This window comes from Wasmannia auropunctata, unplaced genomic scaffold (genome assembly GCF_000956235.1).
Source record: "Wasmannia auropunctata unplaced genomic scaffold, wasmannia.A_1.0 LD336101.1, whole genome shotgun sequence".
Taxonomy (NCBI): domain Eukaryota; kingdom Metazoa; phylum Arthropoda; class Insecta; order Hymenoptera; family Formicidae; genus Wasmannia; species Wasmannia auropunctata.
Window position 1 is genome coordinate 2,764,336 of NW_012026789.1, and position 18,189 is coordinate 2,782,524.

Genomic DNA, 18,189 nt, shown 5'->3' on the forward strand with positions numbered 1-18,189 from the left:
TTTCCGTCATTATTATAGAAACGTTTCCTTTTTTTTGCATTTAACTTTTATATTGATATCTAATAAAATATAGCATATCGGCGTACGTGTGTGGCCTTATCTATATATATAACATTTATGAATTTAAGAAATTAATTTAAGAAATGAAATTTTTCCTCGAATTTCAGTTTTAAAAAATCAAGAATTTCTTTGTGATATTTATAAAAAAGGCGCATTCGTTTCTTTAATTATATCTTATTTTTTATATTCAATAATAATAAAAATAATATAATTATATTAATATTTAGATATTTTGTGATATTTATACAATCTTATTTATTAAGTTCTCTTTACATAATTTTTTATACACATTTCATTATATGTACACTATCTTTTTTTTATGTATTACAATCTCTGGTAAATGTTTCAACGCAGTGCACTATTTGGTCGTTAATGCTGAACTAGACAGCAATAGAAAGTAAGATGATTTCTATTGTTATCACTTATCAATCATTCGGACTCTAATATCTTTATATCATATATTGGAAATAAAAACGCAACCATAATTGGATCGTATATGAAAAAAAATACACATTTCACTTATTGAACTTTTGTGACACCGAGTGTTAAAGATAACCAGAAAATTAGTTTTCGTTATTTCCGAAAAATATGGTGCATTATCAAAAACTAGTAATTAATGTAGATATTACAACATTATGGCTATTAAATATAACATATTAATAATTAAGCATTTATGAATGTTTTTTAATATAATTATTCAACTGAATAGTCGAATATTATTTACAAGACCATTAGAAGATAATTTATAAATCATTTCTATTAAAATATTAGAAACTCTGTTAAGCATATCCACGACTGATTCAGATTCAAGCAATACGATATCACGTCTCTTCTAACAATGTATGTATATTAATAGCTATAACTATGTTCTAACAGGCGGTATTAATAGTATGTAGTTTGACAGCAGATTTGATCGATACTTTGCAACGAGTCATCTTTAAATATAGAATTCCATCTTCATAGGTAGGACTTTAATTCTTTTCATCGTTTGCTTTCTCTCCAACAGTCATATTATCATTTAATTCATTTTGAACTGTTTTATTCCATATAAAAATCTTTGATGACTTGATATAATTATGATTAAATAAATAATTACATTAAAAATTAATGTAAATGAATGTAATACTCAGTTAAAAATATTTCTAAAAATTTTTATTCATAAAAAAGATATAAATATTAAGAAATATATGTAAGTTCTCAATAATATTATTCTTTAATCCCTTACATTTACTTTGCTAATTAATTTGCTATTGACAAATGTACGCACATATAAAAAATATTATATATCTTTTCTTTTTTAAGTTTTAAGATATATCATTCATCAAATGCTGCGAGAAATATACTTACTGCAGGGTAATAATAAAAAGCCATAGTCTTGGCATCCTGGAAAATAATTAATACAATTAACATCAAGAGTAAATGTATGCATGAAAAAGTTCAATCAAAATATTTGTTTTAGAAACTAATATGTACAATTTCTAAAATAAATCAAATTTCCGTTGATTTCTTTCAAAATTACTTTTAAATAAACTGAAAAATCATTTATATAATTTAAAAATTTTCCTTGATATATTAGTTTATATTACAACAAATTACAAGTTGTTTAAATTTGAAGTTAAAAATTCGAAATAGATACTTTAATTAATTGTAATTTAACTTACCTCTTTTGTATTTATTTTTAGGCCCATTTTATTTATCGTGCATCTATAGGATAATATGGCATAATGATTGCTAATATTCAATAAAGTATCCAAATTACAATCTCCTAAATCGTCAATTATTCTTTTTGAAAGACTTTTCAGAAGTTCACCATTCTGTCGGTTACTGAAAGACTGTTAAAATAATTTTTTGAATGCTGCCTATTTGTGCATAACATATACAGGAGTTTATTTGCATTTTTATTTTTCGTTCATACGTACCTCATCATACCATAATGCTTCATAAATATCATTTGCATAAATAGATATAATGCGAACTTTTTCTTTATAGAGATTTGATGGCATAATCTGATGTAAATGTGGACTCATTTTGCGGTATCTGTACGTAATATTTCAAGTATTAACAATAAAGAATTAAATTAATTTGAAAGTCGATGAAATATTAAATAACATTAATACCTTAATAGTAATCTACAAATTCTCGACAAGATGGCACAACTCTTCGTAATAAATGCTCCATAGATGACTGCTGGTGGCGGCAATGTCCAAGATAATACATAACTACGGCTCTCTAATGTACAGATCTTTAAAACAAAACAAGTAAATAAAGATTAACCAGTTAAACATTACAACTACATTATTTATAAGTTTATTTTTGTACATACCTCTTCATAAAATGCTAAAACCTCTGATAACAATATAATATTATAATTGTGTATGTTCAATCCACAAACAATAAGATTTTCTAATGTCATTGTAAGCACAAGTATGATTTCTGCTAAATCTTCTAGCGGACCTTGTCGCAAGAAGGATGATGCATATTGACCCTGTTCTTCAAGTCCTTGTCTTACAAACTGTAATTAATTGTCACATTAATGTAACGATTATATACATATATTTAAAAAAAATAAACTGTTGACATAAATGCAATTTATATTTTACTAAACTATGTATATTTCTGTTACAATCAAAGTTTATGTATATAATTCCTATGCTTTTTTGTTTAATATCATTATAAGATACGTTATGGACAGGTTACATAGATTGTAATGAAAAAGTAATCCTTACCAAGTTCGTAATTAGTTTTCGCAGAGATTTAATTATTTCACACTTCACATTTAAACTTGATTCATAAAACATATTTTGCACATGTATCAGAATATTTTCTCGTAACTCTGAAAATACAAACTATGATATTTTAACTTTATATTTTAATATTTTAATATAAAGGCCAGCTTCATAGTTAGTTACCAGTTACTGATATAGAAGTCATCCATTGCAATAAATCAAGTAAATTCAACAGGTGCTCTCCTGAATTGTAATATAAATATTCATCGAAAAACAGTTTAACTATAAGTATTCCTTCCTGCATATACCGAGAAGATTCGCCCGTCATAGTTAAAAGTTTATCCATTTCCACCTTAGAAAACTTTCCATTTTCCAGTATAAATGCTAAAACATTAACATATTGACTTTGTAGTATGTAAAGCTTATATTAAATAGTCTTCTGTAATAGGAGAGAGTAGAATTTCCGAAATATAAACACGTACCTCTTGTAAGCGTATTGTAAAGATTGTACGAAAATCTACTTTGGTACTGAAAATCTGCGTATGTGAGGAGATGGTAACCAACCATATTTGCCAAAAGTGAAACAGCATTACACGGCAATTCAACATTCTGATGATATTTTCCTAATTCTTCTATACTGGTATACACAAGTACAAATAATATGATATATGTAATGTTATATATTAATATTAATCTAAGTGACAAATATGAAAATTATTTCGGATATTACTCACCTACTTATATCAAAAATCGATTTTGCATCTTTATCTTTAAAAATACTTGAACCAATGTGAAAATAACCAACAGATGGTAGAAGCGCCTTATTTCTCTTTTGAACTTTTATATTCTGTAACAAATAATAATTTTTATAATCTATCTTCTAAATTCGGACTATCGTATATATGATAAAATGTATACTTTTTTTATACCTGCATTACGTTCCAATCGAAATGAGTTCGAATGCTTTGACGAGATTGTTGAATTTCCGCACGATCTCTGGCATCTTCCATTGCCAATCGTACAAATTCAGGAATAGGTTTCCACACATTTTCTATATTCACTGATTGTATTTTTTCAGGTACCAATTCTGGCTTATATGATTTAAATAAGCTACAACACGTTGAACAATTATTCTTTTTATTAACAAAGCAAATATTTCACATACACAATCATACTTACGAAAGTAATGCAGTAATGTATGTTGGAGGTTTTGAGTAATTTTTCTGAAGTACCAACAATCTCGAGACATCTCTGCGAGAAACATCTTCTGGTCTTGTCAGTACGTAGATAAGACGTGCTATATGGCGTTCCTGAAATTTATGATACAGAATACTTTACTAAATTGATTTAAAGCTTAATTTGTACAATGTATATTGCAATCGTTCAGTATTTATTAAGTTTTAAAAAATAATAAAGGTATAATAAAATATCGTTAAAAAACTTCTCTAATACTTTCAAAATTATTGAAATTTTTTTACAAATTACAAATTACTAATAATGATTTATTAATAAATTATATATATAAATTACCAATAATAACAAGGAAATCAAGCTATATTTTAACATTTTCTTTTTGAAGATAGAATTAGATATAAAATATCTATAAGAAAGAAAGTATACATTACCAGTTTCTGTTTCTTGAGCATAACATAGAAAAAGACATCATAATATATGTTGATTACTTTTCTATCCACTAATTCGTAATCCCATACACCTAAACATTAAAAATATTTTCAATGTACAAGCATATATATGCATTTGTAGTGTATATAGTAAATAATACATATCTAATACGTTTATATAATGAATGCAAGCAGATCTTATATTAAGAATCCATTTACCTATGATCCATTGTATAACAATTATACAAACGGTTAATGGCAATTTATCCAATGAAGCAAGGCACCAGCTGATCACAGACTTCACTATTTCCTCAGACAGTTTGTACCTTGGAATTAGACATTTTATCAGCGATACTCGTTTGACTGCAGCTAACGGATAAATTCAGATACAGAGAAAATTTAGTTAATTCACGAATGTGTACATGAAGATCGTATAATCTTACAAATTTACAATATGCTCTAATGTTTTAATATTCATTAACAAGATACCAACCGAAATCTGTACGTAGAACATCTACGAGCTGACTGAGAATATCGTCATCTAATCCCCTTGTGGCAGCTTGCTCTTGTAATACGGTGAGAAATAGGGTAAACTCCGAAAACGCTGCGCCTTTTACTAAAAGAAAAGAAAAGAGCAACTCTGAATCTCTGAGCATTAATCCACATATGACAATTGTTTGTTATATTTTGAGTTTTGTATGGCACATATAATATTATGTGAAAAGATGTATGTATACTCAAAATATATAAAATAGAAATATACATATGCATTGTACATATAATATAAATATTATATATTATTAAGCCTACATCAAATACACATAAGCTTGAATTTGCTCAATTTAAAGGAAGCGAGTATACAAACACAAACATCTATCATGGATATCGTTTTCAGCTTACACTTGATGGCCTTTATGGCCTTCAAACATGTTTCTCTTGTCTCACTTTCCACCATCCTGCTCAATTCGCTAATAAAAGTCACACAAAATTGTACGAAATCATCAGAAATATGACTGAACCTAAAGAATCGTGACAGAAAACCGCGTAAACTTTCCCTAACTAACCCATCGTCGAATTCAAATCGGAACGTGTGCGCAAACGCATCATTTTACATCTTTAATTTAAGAGTCCCTAGAGGGACTCCACCATTGACGTAGGAATATATGGATGGGCAATGGCGAGGGGGGTAGTGATATTCGACGTAAGGGGATCACGTGGGATCAAACACCGATGAGAATATTGAGAATTATTAAAGACCGACACCCTTACGGGAATTAGCGTGGCTGGTTTAATAATTGCTAAAATTTAAGCAATTATATAATATAATATAATATAATATTCATTTCAATCAATAATATAGTATTAATTTAATGGCTGTGATTGGTCGATTTTCAAGTCTCTCGCTGCTTACGATTACGTTTTGTGCCGTGGCGTCACTGGCGTCTGCGGTCTGGCGATCGTGGCCTTCACTGCCTGTCACTGCCTTCAGTCGGGCACGCTCGTGATAGTTCGTGACAATTGTCGGAGTCGACGGAGTTCCTGGCTCCGGGCAGCTACGAGTCCGTGATTTATGCATGATTTGTGCGAGTGTCGTCGTTATCTAATTACGCGTAGTGCTAATTGTGAAAGATAAATAACCGTGCGAGACGAGGGACAGCAGGATCGCGACAATATGGTGAATCTTTTACGCTTTATGCTCCAAATCAATAAAGAACGTAACGCGGGAGCGATCCCTGACCGTCACCGTCCACGTCTTTCTTGCAGATGCAATTTATGTTACTGTTCAGCCGCCAAGGCAAGCTTCGCCTGCAGAAGTGGTACGTCGCGCATCCGGATAAGCTGAAAAAGAAAATCACGCGCGAACTGATCACCACGATACTCGCACGAAAACCAAAAATGTCGAGTTTCTTGGAATGGAAGGACGTTAAGGTTGTTTACAAAAGGTATACGGTTTATTAACGAACCAACGAAGTATTCAGTTAAGAGTGATTCCGCCCAAACACCATTTTTCGACCGAATTCTGATTAACTTAATCGACGATTACCTTACAGAGTAAAATTTGTATTATGTATTTTGTTAACATGGATAAAAAGGTTACATCTTTGTTGTGTAACATATGGAAGCATATATCAAACTAGGGACAAAAAATTATGTAGATTATGTAGTTAGAAATTTCGATTGAAGCACAATTTTATCTACTTGAATAAAAAATAACGTTGAATAATAAATAATAAATAATTAACAAGTAATTATTAATCTGTCGTTTAGATATGGAGAAAAGATTAGATTAGAAACGAAGAGTTATACAATTAGAATTTTTGTTTTAAGCAATACTTACTTGAGTCAAATTAAATCACCGAGTTAATCAGAGTTGCGTTCTAAAACTTTACTCGGGTAACTAAAATCTATAGTTTGCATGACGTAAACTATAGAGTTTATGTAAACTATAGGTTTTAAGAATGTAGCTCAGAGTTTCATCTAAGTTGCCATTAATCTGTGACATTACATTTGCGATTGTAAAATGCCTTTTATTACAATCATAAAAAAAGACATTTGATTTATGCTTATAGATATGCAAGCTTGTACTTTTGCTGCGCAATTGAGCAGAACGACAATGAATTGCTGACATTGGAGATTATACATCGTTACGTTGAACTATTGGATAAGTATTTTGGCAGTGTGAGTATTATGCCCTTGAAATGATATATTAAAGCGTAATTTTTGTCAAGTTTTGTAAATTTGTTGTTAAATCATATATTGTAATTATAATTTATTATTGATGACAATATATTATTAGGTATGCGAGTTGGATATAATTTTCAATTTCGAAAAGGCATACTTTATCTTAGACGAGTTGCTTGTCGGTGGGGAGATTCAAGAAACTAGCAAAAAAAATGTATTGAAAGCCATTGCTGCCCAGGACCTGTTACAGGAGGTTAGTTACGGGGATGCACCCCTTGAATTGTAACCTGTCTTAATTTATTAATAGCACACAAAGGTTGTACACATGTTGTTTTTCCTTTTACAGTCAGTTTTTTTTTTGGCTGTAAAAGAAGTATTTTTAGATCGTTTTATCTTGCTACTAGCTGTTTACACTTATTTAAGAAGCCAGCTAGCAAACTATATTCATAGATAAAAAGTACAAATGAAAGTGTTATATTTCCATTTGCATAATTAATTTAATTACAAACAGTTACGAATACATTAAAACGATCTATATGCCATTACTCCTTCTTGCCAGTCATGTATCGTTTTTATTAAACGATCATGATATTGCAGGAGTTAAGCATGTATAAAATCTATTTAAACTACTAGGTGAAATTATACAATCAAATTACATTCGTCTCGATTTTTCGACTTTAATTCTTTTGCAATATTCGTTCAGTATTTCTTTTTTTTAAAGAAATGAACACGTGGAATATACGATATTGAAGCAATTCTTTTTGATGTACTATTTGGACTATTATTTATTTATTTAAATATTTATTTAACGCCCCCTAGTAACAATAGATTTATACAACTGCATAAACGGAAATACATATTTACAAAACACATGCATGAAGGCATTTGAAGATATTAATAATTGCCTCTTTATATGAAGCAATTCGAATTTCCTAGCTTTAATATTGCCTGTCTTCTTGCATAATCATAATACTGTACATATATCTATGGACGGATGAGCTTTCTTCTTTGTTGACAATTCTGTGTTGTTGTAATATTTGATGTTGCACGATGTGATCGAACGATATCGAGCTTTTGCATTTACATTGATATTATTTTGTAATATATGAGAAGTCTTGTTGCTTGTATGAACATGTATATTCACAATTCAGCACTATATCTACAAGTTACTTCACACGTGCTGTTTTATATAATGTACAAAATGACAGAGTAACGTTTAATGTTTCCGTAAAAATACTTTTTATATCAGTTATTACAAATAATCTGGGAGACATTTTTTAAATTAATAACTCTTTTGTATCAAGTCCTCGATCTTTCTTTCTTTTGTCGAGTGTCTGTATTACATAATATATCATCCAACTTTTCTATACATTCCAACTGTCCTATTTTTTAAAAGCATGAGCAACATATCGTCTGCATTGTAATGTCATGTATCGATGATAGAAAATTGTAAGATAACGAGCTTAAATGTTAAATATTGAATGTTGTTATAGACAATCCTGCGTGCGTAAATGCTTATATACGCTTCTCGTTTAATCTTCATAAATGAGCTTATATAGTATCTTACTGTTAACAATTTTTGATAATAAGTATCTGCAACAATATCTATATAGTGAATACTATTTGGTAACTATTGTTGCGTAATTTATATGCTTGAAAAAGATATTTTTTGAAGTTTGTATTATTTCTTATAAATATATAAGAAATGGCTACCTTTTAGGTTTTTGATAATTGTAATTTAAAAAAGGAATAGTACAAAAGAATTTTCAATACCTACTAAATGATAAAAGATTTTTATCGAACTCAAGATATTTTACATAATACATATACAGGGAGTTTGTAGTTGATTTTATATATTTAGAAGAGAGATACTCTAAATTTGTTTTAACCTACGTGCTATGAAATTACTTTGTATATTTATTTTGTGCTTAGTTACTGATGAGTTTGAAAATCTTGTACAGAGATGAAGTAGGCAAGAGAAAATCATACGTTTTAAATTGGTGATACAAACAAATGTATAAAACGAATTGAAGCGAAGATAATTTAAATTTTATTTAAAATGTGTACATTCGAAATTTCTAGGCTGTAGTAATGAGTGAGAAATTCTCTTCATTGTTACTTCATTCATTCTGCCATCTGAATAGTTCAATTAATTAAATTGCATATTAATAATATATATTGTTTTCAGTATATATGCCATTAAATGAATTGAGAAGAGTAACATAGAGTACCATTATTCATTCTAGTCTATTATTAGCTTTTTTAAATAAAAAAAAATTATTTTATGAAGAACATGATAAATATAATATTTTATATACATAAACTTTTTTAATTAAAAAATATACGTAATTTTCAATTAAAATTACAAAATTAATTAAAGGAATTATTAATTCTTTTTCTTGTTTATGAATTAAATTGTTCTACATATGTACATTCAAATACTGAATATTATTAGCATTTTGAAAATTTTATATGACACTAAGATATTTTTTTGTCTTGTATTTAAAAAAGTATATTATTTTTATTTAATTAATGAGTTTAATTAATGAGATTAATGAGTTTTGTTATGCCTTTAAAGTGTAGAATTTAAGCTTGAATAGCAAACAATTGGGAAATTAATTAAATGAAAGCATTGTATTCATGAGTAATACATATTTACTAATATTTATAAAGAAAATTAGGCATAATCTGAACACAACACATATAATCACATCATGTTATTCTTTGTCACATACCTCATGTAGATGAGAAATTTCTATAGGAAGTTCATAATCCATTATATTACATAAGTTTCAATATCAGAATTGCGTTTGAGTTGTTTGATTTACATACATATTGATATAAAGTAAATCATGTGCATGCGACGTTAACATAATGATGAAATATTCTAAAAGCAGATAAAGAAACGTTATTAATAATCAGATTGCGGATTCGCTTAACCAGTTCGCTCTGGAATCGATGGCAGTCATTGTGCTTGGTACAAACGTGGAGGAAGGAAGCATGAAAAATATGGATGCGGTAAAGAGAAAGATATTGCCGAGCATGACGGCTGTCTTCGGAAACTGAGCGGTTAAATCAGGCGAGCTAATCCGCAAATTGCTATTAACTGCCATACGACTATATGTTTATGAGATTCGTACGAGAGCATGGCACCAATGCAACGATTTATGCACTTGTATCGTTTTTTTTAAATAAAAGATAAAGAAACCATGTTAACGTGATTATTGCCATAATAATATCTTATAAACTTAGCACTCAGATTTAGATTAATCAGCTACTTCATAGATTATGAAGCACCACTAGAACTAGGCTAAATGAGAAGTGTACTATTACATATATGTTGCCGTTTATAAACAGAATGTTGATATGTGTATATGTATGCCTTCAAAATCTAATAAATACTTTTCAACAATTGTATTCATTTTGTAACACTTGTCTCGTATATTTTGTTTTCTAAGTAATGTATCATGTAGTTTTATTTTTCACAGAAATATCGAATTACAAAGAATTTTACGCAATTTTATTATTAATATCAACTGTCTTATTGTTAGACAGGATAAGGCATTTGAAGTGTGGCATGTTAATTAATTATGATTCCTGGAAAAAAATGTTAAAAGCAAAGGTTGTAAAATTTAAAGTTATTGTAATTGGTTGATAATTAGTAACTTATTGTGCCTGTTGAGAACAATTATTTCATATGTTATATACTTTTCTCTAAACTAAGTAAAATATGTCAACGGAATATTATGTCTTCTACATTTATACATAACACTCCTAATGTTTGAAAGAGAATATTTTAAAATAATTTTAATGTGACTTAGAAAGAATACTATGAAACTTTTACACGTAGAGAACCAATATTGTAGCGTTTTACATGTTAAACATATTGCACAGTGTAATATCATGTGTGTTAAGCCTATGGTAGATAAGGACAAAGTAGAAATTTAGCGAAGACTAGTTGGTTTTTCTTTGTTTGTTGTGGAAGGACGAAGCTGTGGAAAGTGCTCTGCGGGAGGTAGGGCTTTTATAGGTACCCTATTGTTTGCATGAGCTTCATGGACAGAGTATCGACCCACACGATCGACCGAAAAACAAGAAAAGGCTTACCCGCTGCATGATGCCATTACGACTCTACTATATATAAATACATAAATTCTCAAGTCAACTTTACTAGTCATATACGAGACTGTTGAGGCATCATACATTTTCTTTCTTCTGTAACGAAAACTCGAGGGAAGACAAATTGATAAAAAAATTCAAAAATCAATTTTCTTTTCTTTTTTAACTTTTTTAATGAAATACATCAAGTGGCAATTTAAAATTTTCTCAAATGGCAATTTAAGTTTGTCACTGTTTATTTATTAAATTAAAGAAAATATATAACATTTTCTTGTATATTTAAAAACTTGAAAAATCAACTATTATTTTTATATTCGGAACTTTTAATTCGAAAACTTGTTTCTTTGAAATTGGAATAGACAAAGTAAATATAAAAATATTCTCTCTCTTTCTTAGTATCGGTTTTCAATAATCACAGTTGAAAGAAAGTGCACGATGCCTGGAGCACTCTCTGTGTATGTTAATATATTTTTTATATCGAGAAAAATTCTCTCTTGCACATAGAACAAATTGTTATGTTACTAACCAAAGGCTGAACTACGGTTCTTAAACCTTAATTATAACATACGTATTAACGAGTAAGTGATATATATAGTTACCCTCCTCTACGTACTTTAATCTTCAACTATGGCAATAAAATTATCTGTATTCGTAAGCTATTTTTATGAAAAATTGTTGTATATGTACTACTGAAAAGCGTCAGTATTAATGTGACTATATATTGCATAGAACGTATATTTCTTACGCGTCTATGTATCTACTTAAAAAGAAAAAGAGGAACCTATCTTAACTATAGAAATAATTGGAAACATATATATCTCTTTATACTCTTTATATATTATATATGTACATATTCATATATTATATAAGCATCGTCAATTTTTGATGTCATTATACATTAAGTGTACTAGTAATAAATATGTCGTACGAAATCTTTACATTGTAATTGAAAATTAGCGCACATAATACCTTCTTAGCCTATGCTATATCAATCACTTACAATCGCTGTACAATCATTTACGTTAATCGCAGGTAAAATTGACACCTCATGTTTCTGTTGATGAAATTAGTTTGTGTATTAGTAAAAATTATTAGTTCATTAGTAAATAATATAAGAGATTCGCAAAGGCAACGAAATAATGTGTTGGCTGGATATTGTCTATTGTAAGCCATCGCGCGGTGTGAGCATATTCAGCCGTATCGCAATCACTATGATCCCATCTGGAGGATGGGATCTCCACAATTCGACACGTTGCATGTAAAAAACAAGCAATTATTTTATTGGTGCTTAAAATTTCGATCGAGGCAATACATGAACATGCGCTTTGTGTACCCAAACAAGTAAAAAAGTTACTCAGTTATATGAAAAGGGTTCAGTTCACCATTTGAAGCTGCATCAAGAAGGGAATTTTATTGTGACGTAGGTACGTGTACGCTTATATACATATATATATATATATATACATATATATTTTCATTCTATTTTTTCGTAATGTGTTTCATAAAGTGCAGCGTCAAAGTAATTGATCCCTGTTCATATTATTACAAGACATATTCCAATTTACGGTGTCATTAAACTTGCTCTCTTGTGTATGTGTTGCAGGAGGAGACTCCCCAGGGATTCTTCGAGGATCACGGATTGGGATAATATTCTTTCAAATGATACGCGTACTTCTTCGTAAGCCTACATTCCCACACACACACAACTATGTTTTACCATTCCATATTTCCATTAACGCAATTTCCATGTCGTTACTTGAGCTTGAAAAATTAAGAAAAGAGAAAAAATATATAAATATTTTGACGTGTGCAAATATATTTTCAATTATCAAATTTATTATTTTAATGATACAGCGAATATAAATCATAAGTCTCATTTCTTCAGCCTAGAGTTTTTTTTAGCTTCAAATAAAATATATTTGTGCATGTTTACAAGCCAGTCACATTTAACATAATTCTATCGAATCAACAAATACAAGATACAATGACAATGGCAATCAGGCGTGTTTTAATATATAAGTATACATAAATAAACACGCCGTCTATTTAACACCTATTTCATTTTGTTTAAAGCGATTTGTAATTTGAAACTTTCATGGCTTCGTGATCTGTTTATTGAGCGAAAAAATGACATTTAAATATTTAAAAAATTATCAATGATAGAGACAGCATAGAATTTCGCGTTTCTTATAGTGCGGAAAATCGAGAAACATGATTTTCTTAGCTTATTAAAAACTTTTTTCTTTTCTTTACGGAAGTTCTACTTACTATAATAATACGAGATGTGTTACGGTTGAGTGAAGTGAATACATATAAATCTAGCATTTGCATTAAGTTTGAAACATATGTTATTTATACACAATCACTCGCGAGATGTGATGTATTGTTAATTAAATATCATATTCTGTATTACATAATGTATCAATGAAATTCCGGATCTTTCTCCGGGATATGGATATACACACAATAATAAGTCTGCACATTTTTAACTATTGTTAGCAAAAGAATTATAATCTATACATAATAAGAATATCTTTTGGTTGAAATGTTAAGAAGTATACAGACTGCGTACAGAAAGATCGGTGAATCGGCAACAAACGTGTATTCTTTGATAAAATTTAAAAGCCAAAGTTCTTATCATTAGTGAATGTTAAAATTGATCAAATTTAATTAGTAATTATAATTAATAAATAATAAGATTAAAATATGCCATGATGTATGTTTGTCAAATATTAGCTGCAAATATTTATTTACGGAAAGTCACTGGTCCATAATCATTAAATTCGAAATTTATGGAATTGGTAATTACTAATTAATTAGCTACTTGAAATTTTAAACAAGTCGAATATATCAAAGATTACATTTTTATTACCGATTCGTCTTTCTTCAAACAGATTTAGAATAATTAGAAAATATTAGTATTTTTTAGAGTAATTATAAGAATGTAGTTATCTTTAACTCTTAACTGATATAACGATATTTCCATTTTAAGAGACCATTGTTTTTGCAAATTTTTTAACTTTCTTTTATCAATTTTTCAATTTCTGTTAAACAGGCAATTATAAATAAGAAAAAAGTAACAATTGAAATAAAAAAAAAATTAAGTTTATTTGAATTGAATCACAAGTTTTAATCTATTCGATTTTGAATTCATCACATATATTTTGATCTCATCCTATATGTACAATCTATAAATTACATTGTAGATTAGTATGTGTATGTATGTATACACTAATCTACGGTTTAATTTATAGATTTTTTTTAAATAACAATATTTAATATCTTAGAAACGTATATAAGTTAGGGTTAGGCTGATGACAATCCGATGACTGAAATACATCCTATGTTTATCCTATATTTATTTTATCTATATATTTATCTTTATCTTTTTAACTTTCCTGATTCCGTAATAAATGTGATAGTAAATATTTTCACGTCACAACACAGTTAAGAGTTAAAGAATATTGTAATTATTTTAGCATATATCTCACTGATGATCTTATCGAGCAACACAATTTGAAGGGATTTAAATTCAGTTTCTTGGCAGTAGTCCATTAGAAATGTTTGGCGCGCGACATATATATAAAAGCCTCCGCATCCTTGTTGAAGAGTTAAATTGTACCGTGTATTTTTATGATGCTTAAAGCGTGCATATGTAGTTTAGCGAAGAAAATGTAAAAGTTATCGATTTTCGTGTCCAATGCAATTGTTGAAATGAATCGAGATATTTTGTTACATAAATGTACACACCGTTGAGAAACGTGCAATCGAAGTATACCAACATGTATTAGAAATCTCGATTTGTACTTTCCATGTTAAAGATCAGACAATAAGTTAAGTATATTCTTAAATATATATATATATATATATTCGCTTGTAACATTTATACGTTACGATATATATACACGCGCGTTGTATACACATATCTAATAATAATGGATGTAATTGAATCTGATTCGGAATTCCGAGAGGATATTCGTGCCCAATAAACAGCGTGCTCGTTTCTAGTGTTCAACACGCAGTTGCTTCTTTTTAATGATTTTAGAAGAGTATAAAATGTATTTACGTAATTATACATATATATCCTTTCGGCTCGATTTTTTATAGTCTTTTTGTTACATATAAACATCGCGTGAAAATTGATAAGACTTTAAAAGCGGGGAGGCATGACATTGTTACACGATTATTAAGAGTGAGAGAGAGAAAGAGAGAGACAGAGCGCGACGAGATTTATATTTTATATTTCCGTCTATTGCAACTCGATTAAATATTATATTTTGCGTATCTGCGCAACGCCATTTTATTATTAACGCATTTAAAATTATTCCGTTTTTTATTCTGCTTGTATCTTATTGCGATTGTCGAAACTTATACGATGTCTTGTCGATATTTATCTTAAGCAGAGAGTCTTAGTATACGTTTATTAGATCAATTAAAAAGTCATAACATTTTAATCCTTGCACTCTTTACAACGACACAATTAGTCTGCGACACGCTCGTAGATGCGCTCGTAAACGTTTTGTATTGCGTTATAAACTTTCGAATTATACAGAGCAGAATAATGTACATACTTTGTCAGAAACGAAATCAAAATAGTTGATAAGTTATCTTTTTGTTGCTACCGCTGACGTTCGACGGAAACGACCGGACTGTAGGATAAGACTTTATCGATGTTAAGAATGAAATATGTATTGTGTTAAGACCAAATGTTGCATTGACAAAAGACGATGCTTTTACGCTCCGTCCAAAAAAAATAAAGTACATAAAAACAGACAGCTTATCTACAGTTATTATTGCACTGAATAATAATTTCTCGAAGCTGTTTTAAAACTCTTAAATAAGAGAATGCCCAGAAAAGCGACGATCAGCAAAAAGACCGTGCGAAAAGATCAGGACTTATAAACCTCTTTAAACATGTCCAAATGATTTACACGTTTAAATAACATTAGCACAGAGTATTAATATTGCGTGTATTTAACAATAACATATGTATATATTTTTAATCCTCCGCCGGCAATCTGGCACTTTTAAGTCGATTTTTTGTCAATTTTTAAAAGAATGGATAAATTGACGGAGTTTGGTATCGCACCCCCTCACTTTCTAAAAAAACTTGACATTGTGTATGCATGTACAAGGGTGCCAATATCCAGTTGTTTTTTTCGTTACAAAGAAACAATAGAAGTCATGCTTGTGTCTTTAATGACTCGAGTTATAAATTGCATAAATGTATTTTGCGCAAATAAAAAATTTGGATTTTTTTTCATATTATACATATTTTTAACGCTAATTTCAATATTATAATTTAAATATATGATTTTACATTTAAAATAGATTTTTTAAATGTTTCATATACTTTTTTTGTATTAATTTTAATAAATATATAAGAAAATTCTTTTGTTAATAGTAAAAATGATTATTTTGTCATTGATCAAACAATTAGAAAATGTACTACTGTGCCTTATGTAGCAAACCGGTATATGTATCATAAAGGTTGTACTCTATAATATTTTTATTTTGGTATCATTGTACTCATTTTAATTAAAACAAACGAAATTTAATAATTAATCCGCTGTAGAAATAATTTTTTTTCATAAAAAAGCCAATATCATTATACGTACTATTTTTTTTCTATAATACATATCCTCAAATATTATAATCTAAAAAGATCTTTTCCATTTAAATCTGTAAAAAGATAAGCAAAATACAATCCTCTATTATGATAAAACTCTTCTATTCTATAGACTTCTATTATGACAAAAATTTATTATTTTAGGTTTCACAAGCATACAAAAATTTTTTCGGATTTTTATATAATCCGGAATAATAAAAAAATCTGCCGTGGATCTCAACATTCCACTTATGTGAACCAAGGTTGATGTGAAAATTTCACATTGCCGACGGAGGGTTAAGTGACGATCGATTAATTGTCTCGTGTATGTCCCAGTGATTAAACGGTTGGTGAATTATCTAGACGAGTTGGAGGCCGTATAGTTTTATGCTTGACATTTGCTAAAGGATAATGCAATTGCATTGTATTATCACATGTACAGTTTTATGTCGCACAATTAAAAGAGGATGATCGTTTTTCGATCCGCAAAATTCTCACAAAGTTAAAAGACAAAAACAAATTATAGAAACCCGTTATCGAGATCACTGCGTTTTCTCAAATTCACGCTTTTTAATGCTGAAACTGTCATCGAATTCAACGATACGAATATATCTCAGTAAATACAGATTTAACTGTCATGTGCATATATGTAAATTTACATGTTTTACATCTATGTTATATGGCAGTTACAATTAGGGATATATGTTTGAATTTCTAGCGCACTACTTAGAAGCGTATATACGTGATTATAACAGTAGTTAGTAATAACGGCAGTTGATGTACTTATTTAGCGTGCTTCTCTCTCCCGTATTGAAATTTAAACCCATTTCATTCACGTTCGATCACACAATAGAGAAAAGGAGAAGGAGGGAGAGAGAGAGAGAGAGAGAGAGAAAGACGGAGAGAGTGAGAGAAAGAGATGGGAGAGATGAGAGGCTGGAGAAACAGAGAGAGAGAGAGAGAGAGAGAGAGAGAGAGAAAGCGCGGCGAGATATAACTTTATAATGTCCGTCAATGTAGGCATGTGCAGCAGACGGTTTAATGAATACAACGGGACGTGACAGGGATGTGAAAATGCGTGCCACCCCCGTCGTGCTTCCGTTATTGAAAAATCCAGCGCGAAGCGTCCGCAACTCCCTCGATTCACGTGACTCATTGTGGCCGCGTATGTACGTATGTGTATGTATGCGTGTGCAATCGTGTATATCCCACACGACGCGCGTTGCAGACGCGAGAGCGCGAAAACGAAAGCGAGCGAGCGCGCGCGCGCGCGCGCACGGGCGCGCGACGTACAATGCGAGGACGACGGGCGTCGCGACGATAATAGGCAGCATTCATTATCGAGAGGCAGCGATTAAATGGAACGCGCTGC

The 18,189-nt window shown here is 29.8% G+C and overlaps 2 protein-coding genes across 4 annotated transcripts; one reads left to right on the forward strand and one right to left on the reverse strand.

Annotated features, from left to right (window-relative positions):
• Positions 1 to 1,250: 1,250 nt before the first annotated feature.
• Positions 1,251 to 5,507, reverse strand: LOC105459191 (centromere protein I-like). Its single transcript, XM_011705009.1, has 15 exons — positions 5,309 to 5,507; positions 4,902 to 5,024; positions 4,628 to 4,777; positions 4,412 to 4,500; positions 3,966 to 4,096; positions 3,716 to 3,896; positions 3,521 to 3,633; positions 3,269 to 3,423; positions 2,970 to 3,170; positions 2,787 to 2,893; positions 2,384 to 2,572; positions 2,178 to 2,302; positions 1,980 to 2,097; positions 1,722 to 1,892; positions 1,251 to 1,443 (listed from the first exon to the last, which is right to left on the reverse strand). The coding sequence occupies exons 1-15, from the start codon at positions 5,361 to 5,363 to the stop codon at positions 1,375 to 1,377; spliced, it is 1,977 nt and encodes a 658-aa protein (XP_011703311.1). The 5' UTR covers positions 5,364 to 5,507; the 3' UTR covers positions 1,251 to 1,374.
• A 379-nt stretch (positions 5,508 to 5,886) lies between these two features.
• On the forward strand, positions 5,887 to 15,982 carry LOC105459197 (AP-1 complex subunit sigma-2). Of its 3 annotated transcripts, XR_975649.1 has the most exons (6): positions 5,888 to 6,083; positions 6,173 to 6,351; positions 6,979 to 7,087; positions 7,206 to 7,343; positions 11,076 to 12,633; positions 12,813 to 15,982. XR_975649.1 is itself a non-coding variant. In XM_011705019.1 (5 exons), exons 1-5 carry the CDS (start codon positions 6,081 to 6,083, stop codon positions 9,092 to 9,094), a joined length of 501 nt encoding a protein of 166 aa, XP_011703321.1. In that variant the 5' UTR covers positions 5,887 to 6,080; the 3' UTR covers positions 9,095 to 9,311. The 3 variants fall into 3 exon arrangements, 2 of the variants coding, with proteins under 2 accessions (XP_011703321.1, XP_011703330.1); XM_011705019.1 differs by lacking the exons at positions 11,076 to 12,633; positions 12,813 to 15,982 and adding an exon at positions 9,023 to 9,311 and having other exon boundaries at positions 5,887 to 6,083; XM_011705028.1 differs by lacking the exon at positions 11,076 to 12,633 and having other exon boundaries at positions 5,889 to 6,083.
• The last annotated feature ends 2,207 nt before the right edge of the window (positions 15,983 to 18,189 follow it).